This window comes from Ornithodoros turicata, chromosome 6, assembly GCF_037126465.1.
Source record: "Ornithodoros turicata isolate Travis chromosome 6, ASM3712646v1, whole genome shotgun sequence".
NCBI lineage: Eukaryota > Metazoa > Arthropoda > Arachnida > Ixodida > Argasidae > Ornithodoros > Ornithodoros turicata.
In genome coordinates this window covers 49,519,345-49,532,414 of record NC_088206.1, presented here as the reverse complement: position 1 = coordinate 49,532,414, position 13,070 = coordinate 49,519,345, and the positions used below count along the sequence as shown (strand labels likewise).

The following is a 13,070-nucleotide window of genomic DNA, read 5'->3' as shown; positions in this document are numbered from 1 at the left end:
CTAATACTTCGGCACCTTGGCATGGCCATTTTCAGGCACCACATTTATGTTGCGCAAGAACTTTAAAGGGCCTCTAAAATACAACTACAAGTTCATTTCGAAATGCGTTAAATGCTGTGTTCATTTCGTCGTGGGCGTTATAACTCAAAATTTTCATTCAGTTACGAAGCTACAATCAAAATCGTATTGAACTCTTTCTTTTCTCGGCAGTACCCCGCGACTATCGCTTCACTTCGCGTTGACTCCAGGATATGCGTGCTCCACTGCGGAGTTTTAAATAGTGCGACCGGTAAAACGAAATAATATCGTTTACTGGCACCTGCTGGTGAGATTTAAGGATAACTCGCAGCATCAGAACGTTTCTCATTAATGTAACCAATGAGAATTGAGCAAGTTATTTTTAAAACGCAGCAACGCGCGTGAAGCAGCGTACGCATACAAGACCCCGGACGAATTATCTTCGAAACGCACTCATACACATAATCGTGGGCGCATGTTTTGTTGCCGGATTGGCTGTCCCCGTTCCTGTGTCTTGAGTATCCGACTGGCTACCGCCAACGACGGCATATTTCGTGGATGTTTCTACAGCGGTTTTTTGACACCAGCTCCCGTGGCTCAGTTTCCGTGCTCGCCATGTCACGTCGGGACTGGGAGGTACCCGGGTTAGAATCCCGGTGCCGGCTGTGCTGTCTGGGGTTTTTCCAGGGCTTTCCTCAGACGCTTTCAGACATATGTCGGCACAGTTCCCTTAGAAGGCGGCCCAGGATGCACATTCCCCCAGGGGCCACCACTGTGAGGACGACAACGGCGAGCCCTTTCACCAGCACCACCACCATGTTCTTGTGACAAACGGTAGCGCTAGGTAAAATAATTTCGGTTACGCAGTCATTGTAGACAACAAGTTGTTTTCTGTATTTTAGTGCTGCTTTAATATTAGCTTTGGAAGAAAGTTGCAGTGACGGAGCTTGCCGGCACAACGCTAAAGAACCCTGTTTTCTTTATCTCCTTTTTCCTTTCCTCTTCTCCTTTTCCTTTTTTTTCAGAAATAGCAAGTCGGCCTACTCTGAAAAAAAAAAAAAAAAAGGAAAGAAAAAGAGACGGAGTCGTACAGACTCCTTTACGGGGGTAAAACATCCTAACCCCAGGGTGCAAAATTACACCCTTTTTGAAGAGTATCTGCAACTCCTGGAACTACGGAGTAAAGTTTACTTCTATGGTAGAGAGTAAATGTTACTCCCATACAGCTCCCTATTTACTCCAGCATATCGGGTGTAAAAGTAACTCCGTTCATGAGGCTAGCGTAGCTCCATTGGGGAGTTCTTGTTATGCTACATAAGACAAAAATTATGCCCTTCTCCTTGAGTGCACATTACTCCAATCGTCTCCTCACCTTGAAGATCATGCAAATAAGTGTTGAAAAACAGTATCTCTAAATAACAAACATTTATTGTGTCTCTGATACAAATTGGTAAGAAACAGAAAAAGGAAGCTTTCAGTGCTTAATATGATCCAATGAAAACAACTGGTAAGATGCCACAGGCATAGGCGTAGCACGCCAATTTTCCCGGGGGGGGGGGGGCGAGCCTGGCACACGGGAGGGGACGGGAGGAGTCCAGCGGTGGAGGGCAGCGTCGCGCGAGCATGCAAGGTCACTAACAGACGCGGCGCTTGCCTTCACTGGTTGCTCGCATGGCAACGGCGGAGGGGGCTCCCGGCTCTGGAACCTCAGAACTCTGGAACCGCTGGCAAAGGAAAGGTGGAGGCTTCTTGAACTCACAGCCCGGGGGGGGGGGGGGGGGGGGCACGAGCCCCACTGCCCCCCCCCCCCCCGTTTTCTACGCTTATGGCCACAGGTACAAGTACATACTTGCATTGTAAGGTTGCCACACACCAACGCAACTATCACCTGGCATATACGAGGGGTGCTGAAGTCAAACCGGGACTTTTCATTTTTCGCAAAAGTAAAATGAACTTACAGGCGAGAAATTAGTTCTATCTTTCAACGTAACCTCCAGCTGCACTAATGCACTTGTCCCAGCGTTTCACGAGGGCTTGGATGCCAGCAGCGTAAAAATCCTTACCGGCGCGTAGCAGCCATGATCGGACCGGATTCTTGACCTCGTCGTCGCAGCTGAAGTGGCGGCCCCCAAGGAACGCCTTCAAGGTCCCGAAGAGATGGAAATCGCTGGGGGCGAGGTCTGAACTGTAAGGGGGATGTGGCAGGAACTCTCAGCCAAGTTCCTGTAAGGTGCATGTCGTGAGATGCGCGGTATGCGGGCGTGCATTGTCCTGTAGGAGGAGGACTCCTTTGGTCATGAGGCCCGGCCGCTTTTGCTTCAGCGCCTTACGCACACCCCTGAGAACCTGGCAGTAATATACACTATTGATGGTGATACCACTGGGCAGAAAATCAACATGAACAACGCCAGCCTTGTCCCAGAAAACCGTGGCCACGACCTTACCCGCAGACGGGGTGTTTCAGAACTTCTTGGGAGCTGGCGAGCCCGGATGCTTCCACTGTTTTGATGCGCGTTTAGACTCAGGAGTGAAATGGTGCACCCACGTTTCATCGCACGTGATGATCCGATCAAGGAACGGCTGTCCTTCAGTGTCGAAACGGTACCTTAGCTCTTGGGAGATTTCCAGTCTTCTCTGCCGGTCAAACACGGAGAGCTGCCTCGGGACCCAACGTGCACTAACTTTCCGAAACTAGAGTTGTTCATGAATGATAGTGTTCAACGTTCAAACAGAAAGGTCCGTCTTTCGAGCCAGTTCGAGACATCTTATCTGTCGGTCCTTGAGGATCAGGCGCTGCACAAGTTGGATGTTCTCAGGAACTCTGACACTGGGCTCCGAGCCACCCCGGCCGGGATCGTCCTGCACTGATGTACGGCCGTCTCGGAACCGTTTGCACCACTCAAACGCTTTGCTGCGGCTAAGTGTATCGTGGCCATACTGAGCCTGAAGTCTTCTGTGAATTTCAGATGACTTTACGCCTTCATTCCCGAGAAACTTCATGACAATTCGCTATTCCATGTGCGCGCTCACCTCGTTGTCTGCCATCTTGTCCAGCACGTGTCTTCTGTTTTGCAGAAACTTTGGACCACCACGTCGTGAACGCGGGGGCCTGTCGCGTGTGAAAATTACAAAAGAGAAGTAGCCCGAGCCATTTGTACACTCAGGAGACTGAAAGTCCCGGTTTGACTTGAACGCCCCTCGTACTTCCATCCCCTACAAACAGGAAACAAAACAGTTATTCGAAGTGCATCTGTCACTATACATTAACATATCAGTGCGTAGGAATTTGGCATATCCGCACCCACTTCTCTGCTCTTTCATGACAAAGCAGGGGGAGGCGTGCCTTTGAAGTGCATCTGGCTGAGGCATAAAGTGCAGTGCATGTACTTTAGATTTTTATTTTTTCTTGGCAGAAGGGTAGTTGCCTTAGAAACTGCTGTCATGCAATGTACAATTTGAAGCTACAAGATATAGCTTGCCTAAAATAGATGTGTGTATACACTTTCCAATATATCTATTATAAAACACCTGTAATAAGATGAGCACTTACACAAGAGGACAGATGCACCTCCTTCAGCAGATGAGCAGGGGCATGAATTACTCATGCTGGGTAATAATCAACATAAATATAGGTAATGGAGTCCAAGCAGTGGCAATATGTTATGTTATCATATGTCAAATATTTTCATAAGTAACCATTTCTTATGCCAAACTATGCTAGGAAAATGAATGGTTTGGATCATGTCTGTGCATGCAAAAAGTGATTGGTGCTATGTAGGCTACTTACTCTCTTGTTCATCAATATTATTCTCGTTTATGAGCTGATCATTACTCTAACTAGTCCCTTCCTCTTCCTTGCAATGTGCATCCATCCTTTGTGGAGGTGGAGCAGCACTTTTTTTTTTCTCTGTCTGCCCAATGTGCCGTGCAAACGACGCTTCTAAATCTGAAACTTAGTAACGACAGCATGAGAGCTCAACACTGACACAGTGGCGGATCCAGAGGGAGGAACGGTTGGGCGACCGCCCTCCCCCCCTCAAAACAGTAGGTTTAGCAGCGGTGTCCCCCACTCCCCTATCCACTTAGGGGCTTCAACAACCCCCCCCCCCCCCCAAACAACAACAACAAAAGCGACACGGTCTGGATCCGCCCCTGCACTGACACCAGTTGTCGTCGGCAGGATACACATGAATGATAATACAGAACGGCAGTAATACCTACCCCATTGAAACTTATCAGTGCAGGGTACCTCCTTACCACAACCTGCACAGTTGTATTCTCATTCCAGAGCCATGCCGAGTGATGCTAGCCTTTAGGTAACTTTCCACCTTCGTCATCTGCGGTGCGTTGCGTCAAAGCCAGACTATTCTGCAATGCTGTTAACATTAATTAACAAAGTGTCCTATCCAAAATACGATTTCACTTATCGTCAATTTGAAGTTCCTGTTCCTCAACGAAGTTAGACTTCTTAGAATACAAAGGTCCACTTACGAAAAGAAACTCTCGTGAAGAAGCATAACTGTGAACAGCTACCACATTTTCTTAATTGTAAACAGTACACACAACTGAAAGGACCTTCCCTGCGAAGCAATGTACTACACGTGTACGTAACACAGGACGCATACTTGCCTGAAGTACATACAGGACGACACTCAGCTACATGATTTGTAGTCGTGGCATTCATTGCACTTCAGCTCGCCAACTTCTTCTTCTTCGAAGTTCCCCAGTTCTTCTTCGAAGATAATCTTATTCGGCTTTGAGAACATCGTTAATAGACGGTTACAAGTTCCCGCACGACAACGGCCAACCGCTCAACGACCGCGATGTCAGTGTTGCTAGACTACGCAATGAAAAGGACGAAAACAATCCGAGAATATGCAGACGCCCCGCGCTCAACTCTTACCACGGAGTAAAGCGGTGGTTGAATGGAGTTATTAGAGCATGAAAACATAGAAACGCAGAAACAGGGAGTTGCAACGGTGTTTGTTGAGAGTTAAACTGCAGCAAGGTGTGTAAAATTGCTTAATACTCTCGTTCGACTCCTTTTTTTTCTCAGAGTGTACGCCAGACGAACCTTTCCTCCCTTCCTTTCTTTTTTTTTTCAATAATCCACCCCCACCCCCAGCCCCAGCTGGTAGAAACTATCGGCAGTCCTACCTTGCGGCACGTGCACGGGAACTCACGTAACGTGTAATTCCACAGTCCAAATTATTATTATTATTATTGGAAGGAAGTTTTCATGAATACTACCTAAACATCGCGGCACATCCACTTTGTTTTCAATTCTGTTTCATCAACGATGCTTTCCAAAGACTTAGCTGCGATGTGTCTAGCAATGCGCCAACAAAGAAGAGACACATATGTTTACTGCAAGCCTTACAGTACCCACTGAGAAGAGCCCTTTCTGCTTTACCGAAGTGTTGGCAACATAATCTCTGTTTACGCAAACGAGTAGCACCTGCGTGCGCGAAAACAACGTCCTTGATTTCAATTCCAAAGCAACGTTCTCTGTAAAAAGTGGTTCTTTATGAAAAAGAAGAGGAAAAAAAAAACTTTGAAAAGGAGGCGAAACAAATGCTCGTAATCCGTGCACATTACAGCAGCCTGCGTAGGAAGCTTTATATGAATTTATTGCGGCCGTGCATCCCAGCCTCTTGGCCGAGCCATATATTTAAATTTAGCGCCCTAAATTTACGCCTCGCGCTGCGCAATTTGCAGACGTGCAGAGAAAGCAATTTTCAAATTTGCGTAACAAAAACATTTATGGCTCCGCCGGCGGTATCCTTGAGGGTACCCTAAAAAATGCTTATGCTTGTAAGGCATGATAAACGCGCACGCAGCCACATCAAATTGTGATAAGAACAACTCCTTTATTTTCCCGTGATAGAAATTCCAAAGGGATAGAACGCTATTCTGAGCTGAACTTGGGTGCATGAAATATCATTAAGTGTGCTTTTGCAGGGTAGGAGCAGATATTTGATACATATTACAATGGCGTATACTCCCATGCTCAATTTCACTGTGTTAGAATTTAGAAATTGTTTTGACATCCTATATTGGGCATGTTCAAATTCCCCATACGTACGCGTTCTCAAGTGTCCATCAATGTGATACACAATGCACTTTCTTTTTAAACTTTTCAATAATGCAAAGGATTAACGAAGTGTATTTGGGTTCTTCGCGCGTTAAACTTCAATGTACATGGTATGCTGTCCGCGAGGCTTCCTTTGAAAATATACTTTCAGGCGTTACATTGGTGCCAAAAATGTCAGTGCTGGAAAGTATTTTCATTAATCGAATTATCTTATATTGATTAACTTCATGAAAGTTAATCACGAACCTGACTGTTTGAAACTACCTGTAGTAACGGGCCCCTGCACTCTTAGAAATGAACTTCACCGCATAGCACGCTCCTAGCCAACCATCATTTGGAATGATATCGTTATCTGCCCTGATTTGTTGAAAACAGGAGGCGTACAGCTTTTTTGTGACAATTATGAACAGCATAAGTGTCGCAAGAAAGGCGTACGCCTTCCGGTTTCAACAAATCAGGGCAGATAACGAATATCATTCGAGATGATGGTTGGCTAGGAGCGTGCTATGCGGTGAAGTTCATTTTTAAGCGCCCTTTCACCATCACCACCATCATTTTTAAGAGTGTAAGAGTGGGGACGACAAACTGATAAAATAGGCAGGCCAGCTGGTGGACGAAGCTGAGGCTCTTTCTCCCATGGAGCCGACAAACGCATTTTTTTCTTGCTACCTTTCTCATCACGATAACCACAATATTGCAGAAGTGCATTTTCAGCTGACGCATTTTCTTGGTCGATGGTTCCAATATGCTCCACATATATATTTTGACACCTTTTGTACAGATGAACCCGATCGGTGGTGGTGGGTGGTGATAGGGCTTGCCGTTGTCGGCCTCACGCATGTGGGCAACGTCACGACTGACGCCCTGGGGGAATGTGCGTCCTGGGCCGACTTCTAAGGGAACTGTGCCGACATATGTCTGAAAGCGTCTGAGGAAAACCCAGGAAAAACCCCAGACAGCACAGCCGCTGGCACACTGACAGCACAGCTGACAGCTGACAGCACAGGCACCGGGATTCGAACCCGGGTACCTCCCAGTCTCGACGTGACATGGCCAGCACGCTAACCACTGAGCCACGGGAGCTGGTGGAATCCGATCGGTCCGTATCTCTACGATGCTCCTAGCGACACACGCTCCTAGCCAATCATCACCCGAATGTCAACGTTCTCGCCCATGATTTGTTGATAACGAGAGGCGGTGCCTATTATGTATCTATTATGTACGGCTACAAAATGGGCTTCGCCTCCCGTTTTCAACAAATCAGGGACGAGAACGTTGTCATTCGGGATGATGGTTGGCTAGGAGCGTGCCATGTGGTGAAGTTCATTTTTACGTCGGTCCAGGACGCACATTCCCCCAGAGCGTTAGTCGTGACGTTGCCCACCTCTGCGAGGTCGACAACGGCAAGATCTTTCAGAAGCGCCACCACCACCACAACCACCATCATTTTTAAGAGTGTAGAGCAAAACGTTATGTGTACCTCCGCGTTGGCGTCTGATTGGGTGCTACAGTTCTTCAAATGACGTAACAATGGATAGAGGTATCTGGATAACTGTACGTCTACTCGCCTGTATCCGAAAAAAAGTGCGTTTTTGTATTAACGCTGCACACGTTGTGAAGGAGAAGTATTGAACAATAAGTTGTAAATAGAATTACAAAAATGTAGAAGACCAATATTACATCTATTACACCCGTAACTAAATACCTGCAGATAGGAGTTCTTACTTCCTTTAACATGTGTTGCAAGATTAATAATAAACGCAACTATACGATTCGCTTTGACTTTAATCCAGGTTGCTCTTCGACTTAAAGATGCTCAGGAACATGCAATTGACGGTATTTCATTTCTGCTTCGGGCAGGTAGAATCCATCCAACCACAGTTCTGTATTCAAATTACGGTTTCGTTTACTTCGGCAATATCGCCCTTCCTGCCGTCAAGAGTTGGAAATACACGCGCGCAATCTTCTTAATTCGCCTTCAATATTCGACCGACTGCTCGACCTCTTCTGCCAACCTGCCGTGTTGACGTCGTCCAGTAGGATCCATTCGCACTGAGACAGGAACCGGAAGTAGAGAGACAGCCCACGGACGGGAGAAGGAAAGCCGGAAGTAGAGTGCGAGCAAAGGAAATGGATCTCTCCGTTCTGGCTGCATCAAACTTCCAAAATCCAGACAGCGAAGCATAAATATCGTCCAACGTGGCCCCGGGCAACCGTTGGAATTATTCGCGGCGTCAGCATCAACTCAGCACGTGACCTCCCTATTGTTTGCAGTTCTCTCTCTGCCTACGTACGCCATTATTTTGAAGGCTTCAGAGCCAGAGGCCAGTTTCTTATCTCTTGTTCTTGAATAGAGTAAAAGAGTGCGTTCTGTATAACTGAATTATACGTGCGGATAGCCCTGCGTTGCTGCCCGTGCACACTGGAGATCGGGCGTACGACAGTGGTGGAGCTCGTGTCGTGCCTGCCGGCTTCCGATGTAAACAAGGTTTGACGGCCCCGTTCTTTTTTATTTGTCACCTAGGCTTTTCAATTCATTTTCCCATTTCTGTAACGTCAACTTCATCCTAAACTACAGAAGCAGTGTCCAAATTAGGACCAATAAGCACCGTTGGACATTAGACGGCGTCTTTCCCGGACACTTTGTGCATGTGCCATGATTGTTACAAAAAGGCATACGCCCCAGTCTCTCTTCAAATAAGGAGTGCTAACGGCGCCATTCTGTATAGCGGTTGGTCTTCAGCGTGTTATGTGGTGAAGTCCTGTTTTAAGAGTGTACATCCGCATGAAAAAAGTCACTCCTGTTAGTGGGCTCCACAGATGCACCAGTGCATTGTGGTGAAGTCGATCTAGCCTGCTGCAGAGGGAAGAAAGCTACGTCTACACTCTTAAAAATGAACTTCACCGCGTAGCACGCTCCTAGCCAACCATAATCTCGAATGATATCGTTATCTGACCTCATTTGTTGAAAACGGGAGGGTACGTCTTTTTGTGACACTTATGCTGGTCATAATTGTCACAGAAAAGGCGTACGCCTCCCGTTTTCAACAACGATAACGATAGATAACGATATCATTCGAGATTATGGTTGGCTAGGAGCGTGCTATGAGGTGAAGTTCATTTTTAAGAGTGTACTTGCATAAGGCTATAGTCAGGCCAGGTTTATAATGTCAAACTTTACGAATTATCAAGTTTTCCATAGAAATACCTTCCTAACCGTAGTACACTCTAAAAACAGAACTTCACCGCATAGCACACTGTACACCAACCGTTGCCACGAATGATAGGGTTATCGCTTCGGATTCGAAGAGAGAGGGGGGCGTACGCCTTCCTCTGTCTTCCAATCAAAAGCGATAACCCTATCATTCGTGGCAATGGTTGGCGCACAGTGAGCTATGCGGTGAAGTTCTGTTTTTAGAGTGTAGTGCAGATACAGCACACCATCTCGAGCGTATGAAGCGCCATCTCGAGGATATGAAGTCTCCGAATCTATCACAGCACACTCTTAAAAATGAACTTCACCGCATAGCACGCTCCTAGCCAACCATCATCCCGAATGACATGGTTGTCTCCCCTGATTTGTTGAAAACGTACGCCTTTTGTGGCACTTATGCAGAAATATTAATTGTCACAAAAAGGCGAACGCCCCGCGCTTTCCACAAATCAAGAGTGGTAGAGGTATCACTCTGTACAATGGTTGGCCTTCAGCGTGCCATGTGGTGAAGTTCTGTTGTAAGAGAGGCAGGAACGGCTTGGCTGTCAGTCTTGTGGCTGCTCGATGTCGAGTGTTATTGGAAAGTTGCAGTTTGGCTGATGTATGGTCTGAAACCGCGACCCTATATAGTTAAAGTGCAAATGCAAATAAGGCGAGGTGAGCCCTTGATGCCGAGATGCCGTGGAAATATTATGTGTTAGGATAACAAAAAAAAAAAAAAGAAGAAGAAGAACATCACAGATCTGAAACCCAAGTCCATATACTCAATAAGTAGTTTTTTTGTTTTGTTTTTTGCAACGGCAACGGCATCTATGGTAAATAGATAATAAGCTGAAAACATTCATTCTGCTGTTGTTTAAAGCAGGCACGCGGCCTTTGGCCGATATTTATCGCGACAGCGGCGGGTTTTTTCTTTCTGTGTGTGTGTGTGTGGGGGGGGGGGGATCTGTTTATGGGAGTAGCCGAATGTGTCGTGTGACGAATTCAATCTCTCCCTATTATTTTTTTCGCCAACATCACCACCAGCATCAACATAAAGCACGTGCTGGTCCGTGCAACGTGGGAGCGCGCAAGTCGTTCACGTGAATATTGGGAAGAGAAGCTTACCGAGCAAAGAAAGAAGCCGCGGCTGACGGCGACCTCCCTACCAGAGCCGCGGAGCCACATGGAGAACTGTACGATGTGCCTTGAAGGACACCCGAGGAAGAATGGCCAGCTGCGTCCAGAGAGTGAGGAAATGACGTGCTGGCAGCCAAAGGACACGACGAAGGAGACGTCGACATCAACGGCGTGCACGGCGTTGAGCTCGCTGGCGCTGGGGCGAACGGGGGCATCGCCGGGTCAAGCGGAGCGACGCACCCTCCACGTGCACTCCCTGGAAACATGCCCGTTGGAGCACCACCAGACGCCTATTACAAAACAAGAGAAGAAGAAGCACGTGTCAGATCAGTAGCACATTTCGTCCGCATCGGAAACGGGAGAATTTGCATAATGAGACGAAAATCAGCCTCTGGCCCGTTGCAGTTCAGATAGGAGTTTAATTTCATCAAATCCTTGTACATCAGCCATTGTACCGTCAAAGCAAATCGTTCACTGGGCTTATCCACCGACTCGGACGACAATCCATGTGTTGAATATCTCTAATCGCGAAGCACAGTGCACCAAGACACGGGACAAAGAAGAAAGCACACAACACACGCGATAATAAATTGGCAATACCTAACAATCCCAAGAACATAACTTGTGCTCGCTAGGATGCACACACAGTCCCCAAATGTAGGTTTTATAACTGGTTTTGAGCTCCACCCGTACGCGCATCGTCTGATTTACACCTCTCCCCTCAAAGCGAAGCAAACCGTCTTTATACACTGAGCATGTGCAAACACATAGAGCGAGCGGTTGACTGCCTAGGAGCTATGACGCTCCAGTTGACAGACGCTAAAGACGTCCACGAACCCTTCGTCCCGTCTTTCCCTCTTGACAGCTACCGTGACACCGCCTTGACTAACTCCAGAAACCATCTGTACCAACCGCCATCGGCGATAAATCAAAGAGAAAAAAATCTGATACCCGTTATATTTTGAAAAGCATCCTGGTTTGCGCTTCGACAGAGTTGAGCTGCCGGTGTTTCTTCTTACACCGCGCACTCCATCAATATCCAGATATTGGGAAAGCGAGCAGCGAGCCGTGATTGAGACCCAATCGTCATCCTCATCATCCATCTCGGCAGCGGCAGCGGCCATGTTGCCACTGTAATCCCTCCCACTTTCTCTCCCTCCCATCTATATTCCTTTTATTTTCTTTTTCGACCAGAAGCGAAATGCGGTTCGTTCCATGAATGACAATAAGAGAGGGATTCGAACGGAAGGCAAGAAGAAATGGGCGCGAGAAGAGAGAAAAATCGACGTTTCGGTCGCCGACACTGAAGGCGGTAACTAATACGTGATTCGAAGCTCGCACCATCTACTCGCGTTTCGTTTTTCTTGGCCCGAGCGCGTTTCGTGGCCATCATTCTGTCATCTGCCACACGGGCACAGCGATAGGACTTGACGCCTGCCATGCCGGACGAGAACGAAAGAGGAAAATGTCCACGGGACCGCGAAAATAATGCTGCCACGCCGTCGTGTACTCATCTGTACGCGGGTGAAAATACCCAGCATGTGACACTAAAAACAGAACTTCACCGCACAGCACGCTGTGCGCCAACCATTGCCACGACTGATAGGGTTATCGCTTCTGATTGGAAGAGAGAAGGGGGCGTACGCCCACTATCAAGAGCACTATCAAGAGCACACTATCGCCTCTCGCGTCCTGGAAAAAGATTAAAAGGAAACAGAAAATGGAACCCAAGATAAGGCCAGTTCCGATAGAGTCACCCGATACATTTGTTTTTGTTTTGTTTCCGCAAGTTAAAGCTCATCTTCGACGCATGAGGTAGCACTGTGCTCCTTCTCCCTCTCCCGTTGGGGATGAAGGAAATACGCGTCTTCTAAGAAGCGCAATGAACAAAATAAAGAAAAAAATGGCGTTCCTTCACGATTTTTTTGCGGGCGATCTATCGAACGGATTTTTGTTCTGAAAACGGCTACGATATCAGGTGACCGAAAGGAACAGATGTTCTCATTGGGACAACTTTGTAGCTTTTATAATTAAAAAGTTAATTAATGAAAGTTAATTAAGACATTGCCTTTGGACTTTGCTAATGCCCTGCTAGGGAGTGCCCTTCAGCATATGCTATATTGCAATTGATTTCATCTTGGAAAAAGTGTTATATATATTTTTAAAAAATCTGTTCACACTTAGCGTGGACACCCTGTATATAAGTAAAATAATAATAATAATAATTGGGTGTTTACGTCGCGAGACAACTGAGGTCGTAAAATAATAAGACGTGAACGACAGATTAAAGGAAAGTTAACAAAAACTAGTTTATTCTGTGGGTAATCTAACACAAAGATTATAATATAATATGAAACGTCGACCGTTCTTTTAGACGTTTCATTTCGGTTTCATTAAACCGTGATTTCGGTTGGAATAGTGTGCTATGGCCATTGGCTACCGAATTCACCAAGAAAAACGCTTGGCTTGGCTAATTTTCGAGTTCAATTAGCAAAATTAGCTTAATTAACGTGTGACGCGAATGCAAACGGCCTGAATCTGTGGCAAAAGTCCGAGTGTGTGTGTGTATTCCAAGTAAATTCATAATTTTCTGATGTTAAACCTATTTTTAGAAAGTTAATGACA

General features: G+C 46.6%; 1 protein-coding gene and 1 long non-coding RNA gene across 6 annotated transcripts in view; both read right to left on the bottom strand.

The window, feature by feature from the left end:
* The window catches only part of LOC135396642 (uncharacterized), a 502,925-nt gene that overhangs the window by 242,324 nt on the left and 247,531 nt on the right, over nt 1–13,070 (bottom strand). For all 4 annotated transcript variants that reach the window (XM_064627722.1, XM_064627723.1, XM_064627724.1 and 1 more), the window contains one exon: nt 10,434–10,735. In XM_064627722.1, coding sequence (XP_064483792.1) covers nt 10,434–10,735 — 302 coding nt within the window. The remainder of the gene's footprint in view (nt 1–10,433; nt 10,736–13,070) is intronic.
* On the bottom strand, nt 1,429–4,091 carry LOC135398006 (uncharacterized). 2 transcript variants are annotated; one of them, XR_010423947.1, is made up of 3 exons: nt 3,806–4,091; nt 2,082–3,231; nt 1,429–1,742 (listed from the first exon to the last, which is right to left on the bottom strand). It is a non-coding gene; the product is annotated as an uncharacterized LOC135398006 (long non-coding RNA). The 2 variants fall into 2 exon arrangements; XR_010423946.1 differs by having other exon boundaries at nt 2,082–4,091.